The sequence below is a fragment of the Ambystoma mexicanum genome, chromosome 11, assembly GCF_040938575.1.
Source record: "Ambystoma mexicanum isolate Mex_15411 chromosome 11, UKY_AmexF1_1, whole genome shotgun sequence".
Taxonomy (NCBI): Eukaryota; Metazoa; Chordata; class Amphibia; order Caudata; family Ambystomatidae; genus Ambystoma; species Ambystoma mexicanum.
In genome coordinates this window covers 1,469,492,915-1,469,515,048 of record NC_090934.1, presented here as the reverse complement: position 1 = coordinate 1,469,515,048, position 22,134 = coordinate 1,469,492,915, and the positions used below count along the sequence as shown (strand labels likewise).

General features: G+C 46.0%; 1 protein-coding gene across 5 annotated transcripts in view; it reads left to right on the top strand.

Moving 5' to 3' along the window:
* The window catches only part of TP53BP1 (tumor protein p53 binding protein 1), a 429,855-nt gene that overhangs the window by 273,137 nt on the left and 134,584 nt on the right, over positions 1 to 22,134 (top strand). For 4 of the 5 annotated variants that reach the window (XM_069625150.1, XM_069625153.1, XM_069625152.1 and 1 more), the window contains 2 exons: positions 13,430 to 13,630; positions 18,374 to 18,443. In XM_069625150.1, coding sequence (XP_069481251.1) covers positions 13,430 to 13,630; positions 18,374 to 18,443 — 271 coding nt within the window. The remainder of the gene's footprint in view (positions 1 to 13,429; positions 13,631 to 18,373; positions 18,444 to 22,134) is intronic. The other variant, XM_069625154.1, reaches the window with a different exon arrangement.

Genomic DNA, 22,134 nt, shown 5'->3' with positions numbered 1-22,134 from the left:
CCGGTGAAGACAAAGAGACTGCCCGTCGAAAGACTACCGCGACAGACCGTTCGGCCTTGGAAGGCCGCCCCCGGGCCTCGGCCCAGACAGTAGGCAGAGAGGGGGGGGAGGTCATTTTAGAATGTATATGCCCCTTTTCCTACACTACTTCGCCCAGCTGCCATAGTTTGTAGTTATGGACAAGACCCAATTTAAATTTTGCCCCAAGTGCAATTGTAAATTCCTGTCGGTCGACAAGCATTTAGTCTGTAACTTGTGTCTCCCAAGAGACAACGTCGAAACGTCTTGTCGAGCGTGTAGGCTCTTCAAGCCCAAGACTTTAAAAGACCGCTCCACAAAACACTGGGCCCACTATGCCAGGCAACTCGATGCCAGGGTGTCGCGTGAAAAACTCTCTCCGAAGGCTGGTCGTCCACAGACGAGGCTTCGGCTCTTCTCACTCTCGAAAGTCGACGCTCAGCGTCAAATAAGTTTAGTTGGCCCCAAACAACCCAAACAGTTGGATACACACGGCTCGGCGCCGGGGGGGGGAGGGGGGACAGTACATAAAAAGATAAAAAGAAGTCCTCAAAGAGGGAAAAAAAAAACTTCTCCGAAAGAGAAGCCTAAGGAAACTAGGCCAATCCCTAATAAGGACAAACTTGTAGAGTCTAGGCATAAAAAATCTGGGGTTATTCCTCCCATAGATGAAGATTTAGGACTTCCATCCCAACCGTAGGTAATCCCAAATTCAGCAGAATGGTTTTCACAAGACATAGATAGGGTAATGAGGAGAATGTCTTTTATGGCCAATTTATATGAGAAAGACCCTGCATACTTCGAGTTTTCAATGCTAACCCCCCCCACCACCCCTGTAACCTCCTGAAACACAGCTCGCTCTAGGTCTCAAGTCTCTGCTCCGCCTTCTCAACCCCTTTCTCGTACAGAAACTCCAGTGCATAGCAGTCATAGGGCTCTATGACCCGGACTCCGAGAACGAGGACCTCTCAATTGTAGAGGCAGCTGACCCTCAGTACGACGAGGAGGCAGCAGACCCTTATTATGGGGACGATGAGGACCAAGAGGCTGACCCAGAGGCATATGTACCCGATAGACTCACCTGTCGATCAGGATCCTGCTATAGTTGATTCTCCTATTGACAACGAACCCCTTCTTGAGGTGCTAGCCGAGGTGGCAGTGCACTTTTAAATTGACGCCCAGGAGGATAAGGACTTTGTGGAACAGATCCTTGGACAAGAAAACAATGAAGCAGTTTATTCCTCTACTCAAGTCAATACAGCGCAGGATACAACCGTCATTAGAAGACCCTAACCTCACACTGGCTGTAAATCCACGTGTATAAAAGCTTTTTAAACCCGCACCTTCAGACCCACTGTATATTAGAGGGCAGCTGAAGCCAGACTCATTTAGAACTACAACTAGGAAAAGAGCGGGAACCCCCTCCCCCCTGCTTCCTCTGAGGCTCCACCCGACAAGGAAAGCAAAAAGATTTACACCATGGATAGGAAAGTTGCCTCCTCCGCGGCTTACCAGACCAGAATTGCGAACAATGCTACCCTCTTGGGCAGTTATAACTGCCACAAATGGGAAGAAGTGTCGGCTCATCTGCCCCAGAACCACTGAAATGCCAGCTAGCACAGGTGGCCGCAGAAGGCAGGGCAGTGTCAAGCTGTTAACTTAAGACCAACCTTAATGCGGCGGAAAATGCCGGAAGAATCATAGCTCAGGGTACTGTTAAAAAACATCAAGCGTGTCTGCGACAATCCGGTTTCAGACCAGAAATGGTTTATAGTCATAATACCGAAGTTCTAAATCTCGAGAAAAAAAAAATCTCGAAAAAAAGGCTGAAAAAAAAATATTGAATTTTTTTTTCGAAATGGGGGGGGGTTCCCCCCAACCCCCCTTTTTTCTATTTTTTTTTATTTTAACCCTTTTTTTTACTTACCTGATCCAAAAAACTTTTTTTTTGGGCCTTTTTTTTCGAGATTTTTGTTATTCGAGATTTTTTTTTCGGCCTTTTGACCGACTACCACCAGAAACGCAGGCCACACTAATTAACATGCCTATTGAACGCAATGTGCTCTTAGGCAAGGCCTTCGAGGACGCCCTTAAAACAACCAAAGACGAGTATGACGCACTTAAATCGTTGGGCCAATTGACCAACAAGCCACCCGGCCAAAGGGGGTAATGGCAATTTTCGCCATTTTCGCAGCCAAGGTTCTCAAATGGGTCCAATTACAGTCAAAACCAAAGCTCCTCCTGGGGAAATAATCAGTCAGTCCTCCCAGGGCTATCCTAGAGGACAGCACAGAGGTCGTGGTCATGGAAGGGGCAACCCCTCGCGGGGTGGCACCCCACCTCAGAAGCAGTGACATTTCGCTTCAGGTGCCCTCCCATGCCTCTCCAGTAGGAGGACGTATTTCCAGCTTCACCAACGCATGGGAGGGAATCACCTCAGCCAGATGGGTGCTGTCCACAGTAGCAGGTGGATACTGTATGGAGCTCCTCCAACGATCCCACGACCACCCCCCGACGACAGAATATCAACTCAAGAGAACACCAGCGTATCCTCCTCGCGAAGATAGCCACTTTGCTAATAAAGGACACCATTGAAGTCGTCCCGGCCAACCAGGTAAACAGTGATATTTATTCAACTTACTTCCTTGTGCCAAAGAAAGATTTAACAATGCGCCCAATATTAAATTTGCACATTGCAAACGAGTATGTCAAGCCACAAGTTCTGCATGACTACGCTACAAGAGGTAATCCCTCTACTAAAAACGGGGTATTACATGGCAACACTGGATATGAAAGATGCCCATTTTCATATTTCAATGTTCCCAGCGCACAGAAGATTCTTGCGTTTCAAAATAGCGAACCAGCACTACCAATTCAAGGTGCTGCCCTTCAGAATAGCCTCTGCTCCAAGGGTATTCACAAAGGTACTGGCGGTGGTGGCAGCGCACCTGTGCAGGGAGACAATCCTAGTGTACCCTTACCTGAACAAGTGGCTCATTACAGGGGAATTCTGCCTAATTTGGAGACAAAACAGTCAAAGAACAATCAACCTTCTCTTTCAATTGGGCTTCTCCATCAACGAGAAAGTCAAGCCTAGTGCCAAGCACTTGAAAACCGTTCCTAGGAGCTGTCTTAAACACAGAAGAGGGGTTGATCTTTCCATCAGAGGAATGAGTCCAAAACTTGTTACTGCAAATACTGCATTATCAGGCCAGCCGCCAGATAAGGGTGCGCAAAGCTATGCATTTGCTAGGCATGATGGCATCTTGCATTTACCCGGTTCCTCGCGGGCGCCTACGCATGCGACCCTTGCAGGAATGGTTGGCGAAACCATGGTCTCGGGCAAGTGGTCAGTGGGACGATCTAGTGGTCGTTTCGCCGACACTTGTACAAAATCTTTGCTGGTGGACCAGGGAAAATCTGCTGAAGGGAAACCTGTCTACGATCCAGAGATGCAGGCAATTGTCACGACGGACACCTCTCTATTGGGGTGGGAGGCTTACTACCTTCACCACAGCTCAGGGTCTGTGGTCTTGCACGGCAGCCCAAAACCACACCAATCTGCTAGAGCGTCTGGCAGTATTCAAAGCCCTTCGGGCATTTGAGTCCCATTTTAAAGAACCCATGCGTGCAAGTTCTGATACAGCACTACAGCAATGTTTTATATTAACAAACAGGGGGGTACACGTTCTCCAAATCAGTCCAGGCTTGCGCAGCAAATTTGGAAATGGGCACTCAGACGGAAGATGTTACTATCGTCACAGCATGTTCCAGGGGAACTCAACTCTCTAGCAGACTCATTGAGCAGAGATCTCCTACCAGAAGAACACAAGTGGCGTCTACATGAAGAAGACGTAGAACACCTTTTCTCTCTATGGGGTTTGCCCACAATAGACTGTTCGCTACAAGTGAAAACAGTCAATGCCCAGACTTCGCGTCCAGGTTCCCCCAGCCAGGCTCCAAGGGGGAACGCCCTATGGATGAATTGGTCAGGGAAATTTGCTTATGCTTCCCCCCCCCCCCCCCCCCCCAACAGCTCTCATGAGGAAGGTGGTGAAGAAGATCCACAAGGAACCAATTACGCTTATCCTAGTTGCTCCTATGCGGGCAAGACAACCATGGTATCCACGTCTATGTAATCTGGCGATGAGTGATCCCAACAAACTCCTGTACCCATACAATCTACTCACTCAGCACGAGGGACTATCGGTGCACATGCAGCCTCACTCAATGAACTTGGCAGCATGGCTCCTGAGGTCATAGAGTTCGGACATCTTAACATGCCACAGAGATGCATGGATATCTTGAAAGAATAAAGAAAACCATGCAGTTACTGTGACAAATGGAGAAGATCCGTAATTTGGTGCAAGTCCAAACTAATCATCCCCATAGAATGCACTCCTTCCCACATTCTAACTTAAATGCTCCATTTGCTAGATGCAGGGTTAGTATTCAACTCTTTAAAGGTCCACCTGGTGGCTTTGTCAGCCTATACCACTTCCCATAATAAGTTCTCATGGTGGAAAGTACCTGTCATCAAGGCATTCATGGAAGAATTAAAGAGACTCCATCCTCCTATTTCAAACCCGCTGCCAGGATGGGATCTCACCGTGGTTCTCGTTAAGCTTATGGCACCCCCTTTCGAGCCAATGCACAAGTCTAGTCTCAAACACTTCCTTCTTAGTGGCTATCACTCCCATAAGAAGAGTGAGTGAAATACAAGCTTTTTCAGTGAAGGATCCTTTTTTCGTACACAAAGACAAGCTGGTTTTACGTACTCACCGTAGGTTCTCCCCTAAATTCATCTCCAAATTTCATGTAAACCAGTCAGTTGAGCTACCGGCTTTCTTCCAGGAACCCAACAGCTCAGCTGAGGTAAACCTCCACACACTAGATGTGAGGAGGGCGGTCCTCTGCTATGTAGACAAGACCAGACCGCTAAGGAAAACAGATCAATTGTTTGTCTCCATAGCGCCAGGCAGAGAAGGTGACCGCATTTCAAAGAATGCCATCTCTAGGTTGATAGTCAGATGTATACAACTGTGCTATTCCCTATCACATATGACTCTGCTTTTTACGCCCAGGACCCATTCCACTAGAGGCACAGGAGCCACCCTGGCTTTCATTGCAAATGTCCCTGTAGACAGTATTTGCAAAGCAGTTACATGGAGCTCAATACATACTTTCACTCGGCACTACTGCATTGACACCCATTCCAAGACAGATACACAAGTGCGACAAGTGGTTCTTAGACATTTATTCGCTCATGAACCTTCTCACATCCCACCCTCCTTTTAACACTGCTCGCTAACTATGCACAGCATGTGCTCTAAGCAGATTCCACAAGTCTCAGAAGGGATACATTACTCACCGTAATCGCATTTCTGATGCTTGTATCTGCTCAGATTCACATGCGCCCGCCTTTCCTCCCCTCGAAGAGAAGGGGCATGGATACTTATGAGCTGTCTGATATGTATCTTCTTGGATACAACTGTACTCGCGCTACACCTCATTCTACCTCATGTCAGAAAAATAACAATCTGAGGGACCTTGACACGTGAGGGATCATGGGTACAGTGGACGTTACACTAGCAATAGTATTACTGGCACACCATGTCGATGTCCCTTTTCGAGTTTCGAAAACAACTGTAATACTCTGCAGCTTCCACTAGATGTCAGCCTATGCACAACATGTGAATCTAAGCAGATACAATCATCAGAAATACAATTACGGTGAGTAATGTATTCCTTCTCTCCATACGCATATAAGATAGTGACTTTTGGGAATGAAAATAGTTTATGTAACATTAGCAGGGTTTAAGGTTATAGAGACAGTTTCTTTACACAGCTTGGTTTTTAAGATCCAAAACACAACCCTAGCTAAAGGCAGATCGGAAAGTCTTGACAAGCAGCAGAATAGTGAAGGGTCCTGTGGATATGTTGTAGTCTCTAGTCTTTACGATGAAGTAGGATATTACTAATGTTGAAGATCCTGTTCAAGGACTTGCTATTGGGACACACGTAGCGGTTTGAGTCTGAGGTAAGAGGGGGTTGCTATGGGCACCTCAACATGCACTCCAGTGCTCTGGAGCGACTTCTCGGATAAAGGTAAGCAATACCTTTTTACCCACAGTATTGTAGGTGAGAAGAAAAGATTGTGGCTGAATTCTCCTCGATGTGACGGTGCTAGACCCGACCTCTGGATTCCTTGGTCTGATGACGAAAGGCAGGACAATGGACGGGCTCTCTTGGCAGCAATCCCGAGGGAGTACCTCTGGCACCGCTTTCAGAAACAGCTCTGGTCACTCTGCGGTTTTGGCACCTTTTCTGCAGCACCAACAAAGGACACTATTAGCCCCGCTTCTTCACTTCTTTCAGTCCCACACTCTGCTGAGAGGGTCTGGGTGAGTTGGATCGGATTCCTGGAGTGTCCTTGAGGGCTCAGCAAAGACTTGGTCGAATTCGGCCTTTCAACGACGATGCACTTGGAATGGGCAGAAGATCTTCGCGTATTGGGGTTTCACAGCTCTGAAACTCACAGTACCTCGGGATATGGCGCAAATAAATCAAAGTTGTCCAGTGGAAGCTGGTTCCATTCAGGCCCTCAGGCAGAGAAAGGGCAGAGGAGTGAAAAACTACTGCCCTACTTCCTGCCTGCCTATACACACTGGAGCCTAGGTGGGGACACCCAAGGTGAGACACAGACACAGACACACACGCACACACACCCCGCCCCCCCCACCCCCCCGGCCGGGCTGACAAAGGACAGCCACGCCAGTAATGGCGACAAAATAAAGAAGCCACCAAGTTGAAACTTGGGTAGCCTGGGTAGAATGTTCACACAACCGTTAGTAGGACACTGCCACCAGCCATAACTAGAAGGTTGCCTCTGTGACTAGAAAGTCACAGGAGCAGAGAGAAGGGGGATACTATGCATCCCTTTGGCACTCCACCTAAGGTGGGGTGTGGCAATCTCTCACACTATAAAGTTTTAGGAGAGAACTATAGTTACTCTAGGTTATAGAAATAATTTCAAAGGAGGACCCTAAGGGTCCTCAGCAACACTTCCCATAAGGAGCTTTGTGCTACATTGTTAACATACAGATGCCTTTAAGAGCTATGGAGGAACGTAGTCTCCGTGGGACAGTAAAATACAAAGGAGAGAGTTCCAAAAGACAGAGACTGTAAGAATGAGTGAGTGGAAAAAGGCTCCACTCATTCAGGTTTGAAGAAAAGGTTCCAGAAGCCCAGCAAAAAGTGCTGGGGCTCTCACTAGGAGAGGGGGATGAAGCATAGCAATGATAAATCTCCCTAACAAGTAGGAACCTTGTTCCTCGCTGGCTTATTCTTTTCCTGTGCTTCTTGGAACCCTTTTTGGTTAATTTTGATGGAGTCTATTTGCCTCCATCTTTTTCAATGGCGTCTGCCTTTTACTATTGCAGCACACAGCACCTTTTGTGCAGTGTTGCTGGGAGCTCACTGAGCTTCCCCCTTTGGTTTTACTTTCCTGTGCTAAGTTAATGTTACCAGGATAGAGGGATTCTTTTTATCCTACCTATGCTTTTCTTTTGTGAGATCAGCCCACCGCACATTATGCGGAGGGCTGAGGGGACACATAGTATCCCTTCTCCTTTAACTTTCTAGTTACAATGGCAAGTCTGAGTGGCTGGTGGCAGTGGAGATTTCCTACAGACTGTTTGTGATTTTTACACATGGGTCACCATTGCCCTAAAATGGCGCCTTTCTTCTTTAGCCGCCAACTCACGATGGCTTGCTCTTTCTTGAGCCTTGCTCCACTAACCTTGGTGGGGGAAGTCCTGCTCACTCCTTTTGTCTTTGATTGGCTCCCGTTGGCAAGCCCGCCCGGATGCGCCAGTGTTCCTGGGAGGACAGGAAGCTGCGGGGAACCAAAACTTTTCGGGTCGTTCTCCTTCAGTGTGCCTGCTTAGGTCCAGTTCTAACTGGGTGCCTGGCTGTCTCCTTGGGACAGCCACCACCCAAAGTTTGAATGTTGCATGCCTGCTAATTGGTTGGGTTCCTGCATAAAAGGTGAGAGTTCTGATGCTGAAGCCAGAGTCGACCACTGGAAGAACCATTCCAAAGAAGAAGAAAGGAGACATCTGCAGCTACCTCCAGTGACCGCAAGCCGACTGAGTGACAGCCCTACCTTCTGTGTGACAAGGAAGCTCCAGTCTGGACGACTTCCTTCCTTGGACTAGCGGACCTACCCAGTCTAGAGACCAGCTTCAGGTTGAGGCATCCCACAAAGTTCTGCAACCTTGCAGGCCTGCAAAACCTGAATACTCTGGGACCTCTGGCACTGCTGCATGCATTGTCGAGCGCAGTTCCAGCTGCAAACTTGTGAGCATCTTGCTGAGCCTAGAAAGACTCCATCCTGACTGAAGAAGTCCCCTCAGAAGAGTTGAGGACCAAAAGAAGGTTGTCACCGGGCAGACTTTCTTCCATCGCTGTTACAAAGTCTGTCGGGCCTCCCCAACCAAGTGCTGCGAAGATCGTCTAAAGGGCATCCCTGTGTCATAGTCTGACCATTTGCTCCCACCAAAATGTCTACCTCCAGCTGGCTAGGCCAGAGACCCGATCCGGAGCTGCTGTCATTTCCCCATGGGGGCCTGCCCGTGATATCGTGATCATTGTGCTTCATCCTAGAAGATACTGTCTGACTCCTGGGTACATACCTGGGTCGTTGTTGTGTTGCTGTTCGCTCCTCCGGATACTGTAGATTCACGTTGAGGTGGATGACCCAACCGTGTTCTCTCAGGTCTTAGGCCATCTGTCCTTTAGGTTGAAATCCTTCAGGTGCCCTACTTAGTCCCCCTGAACTCTGAGTCAAAATGTGTTACTTTATACAAAAGACATCGTCTGTGCATTTGACAAGTCTGACAGCATCTGCCTTCCTTTGTTCTGCTGCCCAAGGGTTACTGGTCCCTCGTCCCTCAGTGCCCCCATCTGAACTTTGAAACACTTATTCTCCAGATGGGGTTGGACTTCTAAAGATAAGGCTTTCCTAGAGTTGTTAAACTTACCCGTATTGCTAGTTCAGTAAATGTTGGTTAATGTGTGATTTGCTAACATGAAACTACTCTTGTACTTACCTGGTTACCATCTACAGGTCTACTGTTTGAAATAAGTATTGCTTCAGCAAATGTCTAGTCTACATTTCGATCTATATGAACTGTTTTCACTTACCTGAATTGTTTAGAATTTAACATTGCCTAGTATATATTATAAATAAGCATATTTGTTTTTATATATTTAGTGTATAAGTGTTTCCTTGACTAGAACTGAGCTCAAAGGTCCTTGTACTCAACTACAGCCCATCTCCCTCATAGACTAAGCCTGGCTGCTCAATATAGCTACCAAATAATGTGGGTAGTTCAGGGCAAACCTAAGAGTTGGAGCCCTGTACTCCTAAGAGTGAGTCTTCTACAGTCGTACCACAGGTGGACTTTAGTAAAACTCACTGAAAGAATTCAAATCGACAATTGTTTTCAAACTGCACACAATCAAAAAGGTGGGGATGAACAAACGTAGAACCGGAAATCTGGCATAAGATTAAACTTCAACCCTATTATTATTATCAAAATGCAACTGATTTCCAATGAGCTGAACTTGGAGGAAGTACATGTGGGCCGTTTCTACAATGCCACGCGGTAGTTCCAGCAGCACTCTGTACATTATGGACTTTCGTTTTTGTTTCTCTCTTTTTCGGTTCTAGCAAACATTACAAGTAGGGTAGTCATTGCACCATGTCACTACAGACATGGGGGTTACAAATAAATGAATCACCATGGGGTGTTTAATGCTCATCTTTAATTCCAACAAACAGATCAGGTATTAAGGAGACTGACATTGCAGGCCCTTTAAAGCAGGGATCCAGCATGTAGGTTTCCAGAGTGGACTGCATGGAATCGATGAGCGGAGAGGTGTTCAAAAGGAGACGAGGGGCCAGATTCAGAGCTGGTGATGGATATAGTATGCAAAACCGACATTCTCCCCGGCAGTTTTCAACACCATAATCTTGAGGTGGGTGGAAATATTGGAGGGGCAATGTTGCGCTTTCCAGCAGCAAAAGCTGCTCAAATCTATCTTTGCAGGGGAAAACGTGCTCCAGTGGCTGGTGAGCATTTCTCAAGACTGCCACTTAGAATTCAAGAAAGTTTTCTTAAATTATAATTTCATAAATGTACTTTTAAAACTCGCTTAATACCAGCGAGTGGTTTCTAAGCGCAGGATCAGGATTTGAACCTGTTTAGCTGCGTTGTCTTGCTTCCAAGCATAACATGTTACTGCTGAGCAATCCTTCCTCTCCGACTTTCATTGAACTAGAAAAGTGGCGCTGTAGTCTGAAAAATGCTATGTACATAATGGGAGAATGTGTGCTGTGGGCTTTAACAGCACCTCCAAGGGTACCATTAATGTGCGCATTTTTTGGCTGGTGCAGGAAGGGTGATCGCCCTCTGAAGGCAGTCCTTGCCAGCCCCTTGCATGTGAGGTGGTTGGCAAGGCTTCTGTTGCCATGCCGTAAATCACAGCTTTGCAAGAGTGGTAATACATCAGAATGCATGTCTTCATGGAAAAGTGTCTCGCAGCACTTTTCCATTTTAACATGCACCTTCGAAAAGTAAGGGCAGAAGGAAGAAAAGGAGGACGAATAGCTACAAGTCGAAAAAGGAAAGAATGAAGGCAAGACCGGAATGAAAAAAAGGACAAAGAAGCTTGGAGCCGAGAAGAAAAAGCAGAAGGGGCAGGAAGGGAAGGTAAAGATGAAAAGAAAGACTGTTATAGAAAGGGTGGAGAGTAGAATGAGAGGTGGCGAGATACTATTATTTCTTTTCTAGGTGTTTAATGAAACCATAGATTTCTACATTTTATGACATCCAGTGTTTAATGGGCTTCACTTCTCTGTTCTCCATAAAAGTGGATTAACAAGACTTCTTTGCAGGAAATGCAAAGCAGTGAATTGGGATTGAAGAGTCTTCATTTAACACATGCTTGTCACGCTACATTTGTCCACTTATAACAAGACTTCACCTCGGTAGTGTGAACTAGGATGTCTTGGACACAAGATCCAAAAACTGAAGAAAGTCAAAATGGCAAACCATCTTCCTTTTTGTCTGGTTTTGTAGGGTTGCTTTATTAAACCTACAGCTCAGTAGATAGATGAAATACCAAAGAAGGGCCTTATTTGTTAAACTTGACAGCCTGGTTGTGGCATACTCTCGCCACTGTATCTTACTGCTTGTGGTGATTCATTTGTAATGCGAGCCTCTGTTCTTGTGTACGAGTAATCTTAAATCCATTTTCTGTGCAGCATCTTGGGTCCTGATGATATTTAATGCATGTTTCTGCTGTCCATGGCTCCTTTCTCTTACCGCCTGTTTATGCATATATATATAATTAGTCCATCACTAGGTAGTAGTGGGTTTACAGTTTAATTCGTAGGGGTTGGTCTTAACTCACCATTACTGTTTTTATACATAAACTATCCTTTACTGCGTGTTAGGTTTAACCAATGTGCTTCTTTTAACCTGCTAGATATCCTATGTGTGAGCTCATAATAGGCGTGTTGTTCAGTATACCGATGTAGTGTACTCTTTGGGGTTCACTTCACTGCCAGCCTTCCTCTCTCCCCTGAGTGAGCTGACTACTCTGCCTCCGTTACCTTTAGAGAGTCTGGTGGGACTCTGGGTAGATGGCTCCCCACCCCTCCCCCCCAAGGGTTGTGCAGACATCTCCCTAACCACCATTGTTTGCAGTTTAGTTGTTTTATAAGCAATCTTGAATGCAAGGTACAATAAGTCTGTAAACCAAATAAAAGAATCCTCTTTAAAAGACTGCATAAAAGTTGATCTATTGTTCCTTTTCGGAAACCAACTGGCTCTTTGCTTGCACTGAGCAGTGTTTGAATTCTACTCTGTGTAGGTCAATGGTTTACTCAAACGATGCCGGTTTATTGCTCTTGTTCTTTACCGTCAGAGCAGTTACCCCGGTATTAAAGCAATGAAGTGTGTCTTTGCACTTTTAATGACACTTGCACTAGTTGTGCAGACAAGCATTTGGCACTTCACACTAGTCGGGATGGGTTTGTACTATGACCCATCCTAGTGCCCTATGCTAAGATCAGACAATAAATTGAATTGGCTTCAATATTACACAAACCTTTTTGCTCTTAGTGAGAAAAGCATGTATTGTGGCGCTCATCTCTCCCCAGATGTGCCAAGTGGGTGGTGCTCGCGACTGATTGCGCCATTCCAGTGGCAGAACCACAATCCACCCATGTCGCTCACATAAGAACAGGGCTATGCTACAAATCAGATTACTGGGTCTTACATAGAACCAAACAAAACTTAACAATGGACTAGTGCTCAATACAAAGTAATGCTACTGCAATGCTGCTTTCCTTGTACCCTGTTATACTGCTGCACTGTGACGTCGTGCTTCCATATCCAGTGGTGTAACCCTTTACAAAGCTGCTTCCTCCTTGAGAAAAGAGAATCAAGTTCCAGGGCACATTTCTCAACATACGTCATCTGGTGGCTGGAGAGTCTGAGAGACGCGAGACCCAAACCCGATGCTTAACCTTTGCACAACGTGCCATCGTCTATGCAAAGAAAGTAATGCCATTGTGCCGCATCATTTCTATGCACAGTGCTACGTGACTGTACCAGCAGTACTCCTAAACCAACATAACAGTGGCACAAGCACTACCTTAGCGTAACCTTGGAGAACACATCTGTTCTTCAGTGGCACAAACCTCTGCATCTGTGAACTGGATGGTTGATGCAAAACGCAATGCTCTATCCATTGAACAATGATGCTTCGCTCTTGAGAATCAAGCCATATAATGCAGAGTTATCAATATCCTGCTGTGGCTCATGGCAGAGCCAGCAAGGACCTGATAAAAGTCCAGTAACCGAAACATTGTATAAAATGGTGCCCGCCTTGAAAAGAATTCTGTGTTGCTGCGTCTTTAAAATTCTGCTCTTCACTGTGTAGGGCCAATAGTACTCTTCACCCAAATCAATATTAATAACCATTCTCTTCTGCAATGAAGTTTCTACAGTGTCCCAAAGTATGACAATCTTAAACCCATAGTGCAGCATGCCTTCATCAATTAGAAGAAAGTACTACATTAGTGCAGCTTTGACAACTTCATGCATTGCTATGCAGCTGAGCCATAACTGGTGTTCAGGTCTTTGCTGTACAACACTGCACCATCTTTGACCATGCAGCTGTGCAACAGTACAACATCGTCAAATCACAAAGTCGTGGAAAAGTCGGCGATATTCCTCGTAATTCAGCAGCACGCCCTGCAGGAAAACCAAGCTAATCGATTTGCATCTTTTTTTGTGTTTTGTACAATGCCATATTCTTTCTTCTGCTTCTCCAGAAAGAACCTTGGCAACAAGTGACGTCTCAGCAGAGGGCGCTATGGCAACCAATGATGTCACAGTAGAGAGTGTCTCGGCGGAGGGCAGCACAGAGAATTCTGCGAATGTGTCCGAGCCAGATGGAAAGCTCTGCCTGAGGATGAAGCTCATTACACCTATCCATGAAGAAAGCGAAGGGTCGTCCCAGTTCAGTTTGGAAAGTAAGAAGAACATTTTTTGTTTATGACGATTTGGGAAGTTGAGAACATTTGAAACGTCAGAAGAGGATGATCCAACATCAGCATTTTTGTTTATAACGATGATTAGTACAGTAGAATTTCAGTAGCTTAATCTTATTCTGCCCATTGCACCTCTTAGGTCCCCTGTCCTTTTGCATTTTTATCTACTGATCCCTCGCCGATGCCCCAAGTACACATCATGCCCACTATCCCACCTGGGATAAAACCAAATCATGAAGCTCATGTTTCCCTCTGCGCTTTGCCAAAACACTGCAACAAGGCAGTGCTAAGTCTCGTAGGATAAAAGGCAGTGACATTGTAAAGCAAACAGGAGTAAGAAACTCAGGACTAGGTCTCTTTCCCCTACCACAAGTAGGTTGATAACTAGCATCAACAAAAACATTCTGGTAAAAACAAAGATTCAACTTACTGCATTTAAATATTTCCAGTTTCCTACTCAATACATAAACACAGTTGGGTAGCTTTTTTGGCTTCCCTTGGTCTAAAATGCAAGACGTACCTAGATCTCATTTGTTGATGTGAGCGGACCAATGCCACAGCTGTTAATTTAAATCCAGGCACATATTTGGAAATCATAATTTTTGATGCTCCCGAGTGTCGCACACGCTGCTTCTTTAGATATACTTTTAAAAAGTGGCACTGCTCCTTGGGGAGATGTCTGCTTTGTTCTACATGCAGTCCACTCCAAAAAGGAAATACCCGACACATCCAACTGTTATAGTGCAATATATGCTCTCCCTGTGTGCAGCACGCTTACTACACTGGCACGTTTGTAGAGTATTTGGCTTGAACATCAGGATTGGAGAGGCTGCTATTTTTTACTTAGTTGAGGGTTCCTCCCATCTTCAGTCTTGAAAGAGAAGATAATGGGGCAAGAGAGAGAGGGCGAGCTTCTTTTGCCATGGGGAATGTGCAAAGAATTTGCCATCTACAATATTAGTGTAAATATTCTAGGTCTGGCCCTTCTCCAGCGTGCACAGAACTCTTCCCACAAAGGCCACCCAAAGAGATGCTTCCCTGTCTCCCACCCCGGCGATTGTCTCTGCCTGCTTGAAAGGCCACCCAAAGAGATACTTCCCTGTCTCCCACTCCGGCGATTGTCTCTGCCTGCTTGAAAGGCCACCCAAAGAGATGCTTCCCTGTCTCCCACCCCGGCGATCGTCTCTGCCTGCTTGAAAGGCCACCCAAAGAGATGCTCCCTGTCTCCCACCCTGGCGATTGTCTCTGCCTGCTTGAAAGGCCACCCAAAGAGATACTTCCCTGTCTCCCACTCCGGCGATTGTCTCTGCCTGCTTGAAAGGCCACCCAAAGAAATGCTTCCCCGTCTCCCACTCCGGCGATTGTCTCTGCCTGCTTGAAAGGCCACCCAAAGAGATGCTTCCCTGTCTCCCACCCCGGCGATGGTCTCTGCCTGCTTGAAAGGCCACCCAAAGAGATGCTTCCCTGTCTCCCACCCCGGCGATTGTCTCTGCCTGCTTGAAAGACCACCCAAAGAGATGCTTCCGTGTCTCCCACCCCGGCGATGGTCTCTGCCTGCTTGAAAGGCCACCCAAAGAGATGCTTCCCTGTCTCCCACCCCTGCGATTGTCTCTGCCTGCTTGTTCCTTAACTTACATTTCTGATTCTCTTGGGCATCTGTTCCTGGTGTAAGCTCTCACCAGGAGGTCTTCTACTATACGAGAGTCTTTGGTGGTCCAGTTATCAACTTGTTTGCCACATAAAGGAACAGAAAATGCCAAGACTTTGCATCCAGTTGCCAAAAGTGTGGGTCTCTGGGAGGAGAGCCTCCTTGTCAGGAAGATTTCTTTGCCTTGCCACTGTTTCCCCTAAAATGCGGAGTCATCCACCATGAGCTTGATAGCCAAGACAATGTGGCTATCTGGATCTAGGCCATATAGATCGAGTTTAGTGTCCAGGCTCATAGCAAGATTTTTTATTCCAATCTACTGTGCTTGACAGCTTGTCTCCTCCGATCTTACACCATGAATGGCTAAGGTTAACGAGCAGCTGCATGGAGACCCCTAAAGAAGCCAAACAAGGCCCTTTACACTCAAATGTTACCCTTTAAGGGAAGGGGCTTTGTATGTTGTACATCAAAGAATACGAATGACCCACTGAAGTGTCAGGAAGAATCATTTACCCCATCTACAGCACCTGTGCAAACCACTTTCAATGGTCCTCTATTGGAGTCCAATTGTTATCAATAAAGGCTGACAGGAAATAAGTGAATGGCATCCGCACAAACCTGTGTCCTCTATCCGGCCATACATAAATCAGAGGTTATAAGTCACAATATATGGAGAATGCTTTTCTTATCACCATTTATCTACTAGTAGAGTACCTCAGTTCCAGGCTTCATCTATGGAACTGTTCATGATTTTCCATAAGGATAGTATTTTTGTACTCGCCCATCCTTTGTGCCAAAGATGATCTCACATTTTTGCATCAATCAACTGGTCCATTTACTGGGTTTTTTCCAGAAGCCAAATTCCTGAGCTGAACAGTCTCTTCATACTTTGTATATTAAGAGCGTATTGAGGTACTACATGGACAAAACAAAAGGCATAAGATAAAGTAACCAGTTATTTGTGTGCAGCACATGGGCAGCTGCCCTGGTATCCGACCAATCCATTATTTTCTGCATTTGTATTTGTTATTAGAATGCGAATAGTTACTCCGGCATTATTAAGAAATTTTAAAATTGCAGAAATGTATAACGAGTGGCCTGGAAGTAAGTTTGCGCCATTTTGGTTCCATGCACATTGATATGCTTGCGTGTAGTCGTGCTTTGCAACACAATTCTGTTGTATAAAGCGTTTCACAAATGCTCAATAAATAAATTAATACTAAAGCATGTGAGTAGCGCATTACAGTGACATTGGCTTCTCGTTTGAGGATAGTCGCATCCTACACAGTTGGAAAGTTTAATGTTTATAGTCCTCTATTGGGTAGGCGATAAGCTTTCTTCTAAGAAGCACTGACGGAGAGCATGCAGGGCATGAGGGACGCCCTGGTCATCTTTGGAGCAGACACAAATGGCCTCAGTTCAGATTCTCCTAGTCAAAGATAATGAAGCGACAGAGGAAGATTGCTTGGGCTGTCCCACTCTGAGCGCCTTTAAGGCGAGCCAAGACACAAGATATGGTCAGCTGAAGGCCATGGCCGTGGGCAGCGAGCATCCCCCATATTTGCTACATATGTGGGCAGGACCCACATATATAGCAAGGGGTGTGGCCACTGGTTTTCTTCCTTCCTCCAGGTCACCCGATGAAGCATGGTGGCGGACCGACCAAGTTAAATTGGATCAAAGCTCTCTAGCAGGCGAGAGAGCACTGGAGAATGCATAACACGACCGAAACAAACAAGAGGGTGCTTAGTGTGTTAGGAAGAACAAAAAAGGCGTCGGGAGAGAATGCAGCCTGGCGGGAGCTCAGAGTTGGAGAAGGCATTGCAGGGCAGAATAATGTACAGTGAAGCAGCTGGAATGAGCACCATGGCAGGAGATAGCCTCACAAGAACTGGAAAACAGGGCTCTCTGAACAGCTGGATGGAAGGAGAATAGCCCTACCACTTGAGAAAGGTGAGACCAGTTTCTAAATCTTTAGGGCCATTGCACTTGGGTGGGGTGGTGGGGGGTGAAGCTTTAGGAGTAGGGGCCTTTGACGATCTCCTAGGACCCTGGTGTCCAATTTGTACTCTTCAACATAGAAATCTAAAGCTATACCTAGGCTCAGCCAAGTAGCTAATGGGGCCCTGCGGCTGAAAAGATTATTTTGAGCACCAGAAAAGTAACATTAAAGTGTACCAGAGGTGATTGGTCCCATTGGCCTCTTACAGAATGGAAATATGGGGGATACTTCTAGCTCCACCAGGGTGAGGGGGAAGGAAACCTCCAAGGGTATCGCAGGGAGCGGCAATAGCTATCACAAGGGCCCAACAGGTGCAGCTTAGGCCACTGTTGATGAGGCTTTGCCTGCTAACGGCAGCTTTTATTTTGTTGCCTTGGCTCAGTTCTTGGTAATGGAGAAAGCAGGCATTGTGCCTGGGTTGTGCTATAAAAAAGGGTTGTTGAAGCTGGGGATGATGAAGGCTGATTCTGTGGAGCTGAGCAAAGGCTGCCTTAAATCCAGTGTCTCTGAGATGTGAGCTTGAACAGTATGTGGCTCCGATAGAAAACCAGGCAATAAGGTACAAATATATGATTTTCTTTTTCCCACCTACCTCTTCATGTTCGGACTAGATACTGTGAAGGTAAGAGCATGGGGGACTGCCTGTGCAACATGCGTGCATTGGAGAGCGCGACCCAATAAAGGTTAATCTGCCATACATAATCAAGCCGCTGGTAACCCACTCTGGCGTGCCATCCTTACAGCAGGGACTTCTCCTTTTAAAATCAACAGTGACAGCATACTTGGGTTATAGGCCAACGATCTGTATTTTGTTTTTCCTTTTTTGTAATGGCATACCACTTTTTAATACCACCTTCCCTAATGTCCACATATATGCTAAGCAAGGGAGTCAATGAGTATATCCACACCAAAGAACCATTGTTACGGGCAAGTAACTCCTTCTCCTGGGTCATCCCACAACACTACAAATAGTTATAGTTGGATCTTAACCTGGAGGCCTGAATTACCGGTGTCCTGCATGGATTCTCAGACTGTTAACTTGTATTTCCTCTCCCGTTCTTACATGTATCCTCAGAACCTGATGCATCTGAAAGAAAAAATGAAGCTGGAATTTCTGCTACTGCTGTTGCTGGAGCTGTTGCAAGGTAATGGAGGCGTTTTGCTATATATAGCAGTCTATCACCGGGTTTATGTAATTGAGGATTCAGAGGAGCCTGTTGAAAATTAGAAACCAGAGTGAAATATGTGCGTCTGTGCATAGCTTTGTTCTGTTTCATGGATCTGATATTAATAACATGGTTTGTCCATTATTTATGTACTAGGTGCTGATACCTTAACAACTTTTTAGTTTGCATTTTCAAATATTCTAGCACTTGCATTGTAACTTGAATGAATACATCAGGAGATGAACGTGCATGCACATATGTTCGGGGATTTACAGAACGCAAACTCAGACTTGCACAACAATTAGATGAAGTAATAGCGTACAATAATCTGCACATGATTATAAGGATCGACTATTTAAGGGCACTGTGAGGGGTCAGAAATGTGAGGCAGACAACTTGATAGAGGTATTTCACAAGCAGCCATTTAATCAAATTATAAGGGTGTGATAAACACCTCGCTTTCCCTAGCGCAACAAGGATTTCCCTGCCTATCAAACAAAGACTAAAGGAAAACACTCTAACATGAAAAGGTATCTATCCCTCACAATTGTGCATACAACAAAATCATACAGGAATGTATATGGCTGTTCAAATTCAACAAAATAAAATTATACTCAAATGCAAACCCAATGGGCCTCATTACGAGTCCGGCGGTAACCGTGCTGGTGAAACCGGCAGGTTACCGCGAGACTCGTATTACCATTCCGCCTCATTGATTCCCGCAATCACCAGGGCATTACGACCCTGGTGACCCTGGAATTCCAGAGGCTGAACTGTGTAAATCCCCATTCCCATCGAGCCCCCATAGGACGCCATGGGGATGGGGACAATGGAAAAACTGGTTCTGTCTATGACTGAGCCAGTGTTTCCATGTCTGCCTCCAGGTGGGTGGTGTTAAACCCGCCAGGTCAGACCTGGCGGGAGTGACACCTCGCGCCTGCAGAACTCTCAATCAACTGGTCCGGAAACAACGGTGGTGGCGGTTTTACCACCACAGTTCTTTCCGGAACGGCAGGGTCATAATGGGGCCCAATATCTTTGTAACCAGGGTTGCATCCTCTTCCCCAGGATTAATGCAGGATTTTCCAAATGAAAAGGTTCAATTAGCAAAGGTGTAGGTTCTGGGTTCAGGGCAACACAAAGTTCTTTTACATAACCCAAGTCCTGCTTCAAAGACAACCCAAAATTCCATTCAATAGCCAAGTAAATTCTGCCTCACTTGGCACTTGGATTATTTTAGGATCAGACAAGATTCATCAATCTGTTAAATAGTTCCCACAAGCTCATGTTTATCAAACCAAGCCGTCTTTTATCCATACTTAGAATTAATATTGCAATAGAACCTCTGAAAAGAGAACTACTCTACGTTTCTCCTTTGTAAACAACATTTTCATCAGGGTGGTTTTACCACAGTTCATCAAACATATTTGTGGCCTTGCCACTTTCTGTCCACCACAAACTTTCACCACAATGCAGTACTTCAGAATTTTCTTCCTGGTCCACTAGCCTGCCAGGACTACCAGTAACAATCCCTTTCCTGGTTTACTCGCTTGCCAGGATATAACTCCTACCACCACTACATGTACTCTATGATGCGTTTAACTTAAAACATCAGAAAAGTCTGACTTTTCAATTAATTTGAAATTCACAACTTCTTCCATAAGGATACTGCACCCATTGATGTTACTCCATTCATTTCTTTGCCGCATGCACTGCAAGTTATGTTCCTCTCCTCCTTGATACTTTCCACAAGGAGGGATTCTCTCCTGCCACCTTCGGGTTTCTATCACATCAGGTAACTGCCAATAAGCTTCCTTATACAAGTTTCTCTCTTTAAACAATCTGTTTCCCCTTTTTGCTGTAATAGACTTTCTTTGGCTTAGCCAGTGCTGATTGTTATTTGGTTTACATATTGCCTCCTTTTTACATTGGCAATGTTGGTTACAGTCCACTTTCAATATTGCTCCCTTTTGGCTTTGACAATGACAGTTACACTTTTGGTTCAAAATTGTCCCCTCTTCACTTAGGGCAATGATAGCTGTAGACCTCTGCCTCTTCTATCCTCTTACTATAAGGATTGTACCAAAAATACTTGTGTTCATTAGTTCGGCATTCGAAACAACTACAAGTAATTATTATTTGGCATTTATATAGCACTACGAACCCTCAGGTATCTGAGCGCTGCTTATTACCCACAGTGTGTGGTGCTCATTTATTGACCTCGGAAGGATGAAAGGCTGAGTTTGGCCCTGCCGCGATTTGAACCTGCACTAGCAAGGATGTCAAAGCAAGCGCTCTACTCGCTATGCCACTTGACCGGCTTGCCAGCAGTCTTTCACAGAGTGCCCCAGGGTCGCTGTTGGGGAGAGTTATCATTTTGATGCTTCATCCCCTCTCCTAGTGAGACCCCCAGCACTTTTTGCTGGACTTCTGGACCTTTTTCTTCAAACCTGAATGAGTGCAGCCTTTTTCCACTCATTCATTCATATGGGCTATGTCTTTTGGAACTTGTTTCTTTTTTCTTGTATTGTCTTATGGAGTCTACTTTCCTCCATCTCTTTTAAGGCATGTACATTGGCAGCACAACGCTCCTTATGGGCAGTGTTGCTGGGGACCCTTGGTGTCCTCCTTTTGAGATTATTTTCTATATCCTAGAGTGTAACTACAGTTCTTGAGGATGGAGAGGGATCCTAAAACTTTATAGTCTGAGAGATTGACACACTCCACCTTAGATGGAATGCCAAAGGGATACTTAGTATCCCCTTTCTCTCTGCTCCTGTGACTTTTTAGTCACATAGACAACCTTCTAGTTATGGTTGGTGGCAGTGGACGTGTCCTACCACTGTTGTGTGAATCTTCTACCGAAGGTTATGTCCATAGCCTCGGTTATGCATAATAGGTCTACCCAAGTTCTAACTTGGTGGCTTCTTTCTTTTTTCGCCATTGCTGGCATGGCTGTCCTTTGTCAGCCTGCCTTCTACCTTCCTCGGGGGGACGGGGGGGAAGGAGGTCTTTGTGTGCATTTTGTGGGAACACTTGGGTGTCCTCGCCTAGGCCACAGTGTGTCTGGGCAGGCAGGAAGTGGGGGAGGAGTTTTTCACTCGCCTGCTCTTTCTCTGCGCGAGTGCCTGAATGGAACCAGCTCCCACTGGGGGTCTGGCTGTCCTGACTGCTGGACAACCACCTGCCCCCTTCTATAAACTGCGGAGAGAGATTGCAGAGGATTGTGTGTTGAAACTGAATAAAAGGTGAGGGTCCTGAGGTGAAGGGCAAGTTGACCACTAGAAACTGTCGTAATCGAAGATGTCCAGAGATGCCTGCAGATCCTTTGCAATACAGTGAAGCGATAACTGCTGTCCTGACCCCGACTTCTGTTTGACAGAGGAACTCCGAAGAGAACTCCTTCCCTTTGACTGGTGGGAACAGCCAGTCCCAAGACGAACATTGATTTGAGCCCTCTCCAGAGGTCCTGTGAGTTTCCAGAGCTCTGAAGCCCCAATACCAGGAACCTGCTGCCCATTCCGAGTGCATCATTGTGGAAAGGCTGCATTCGTCCAAGTCTTTGCTGAGCTCTCAAGGACACTCCAGAGACCCGATCCCACTCGCCCAGACCCCCTGAGCAGAGGGTGGGACTGAAAGAAGCTGAGTAGATTGACCGGGCAAATCGCGT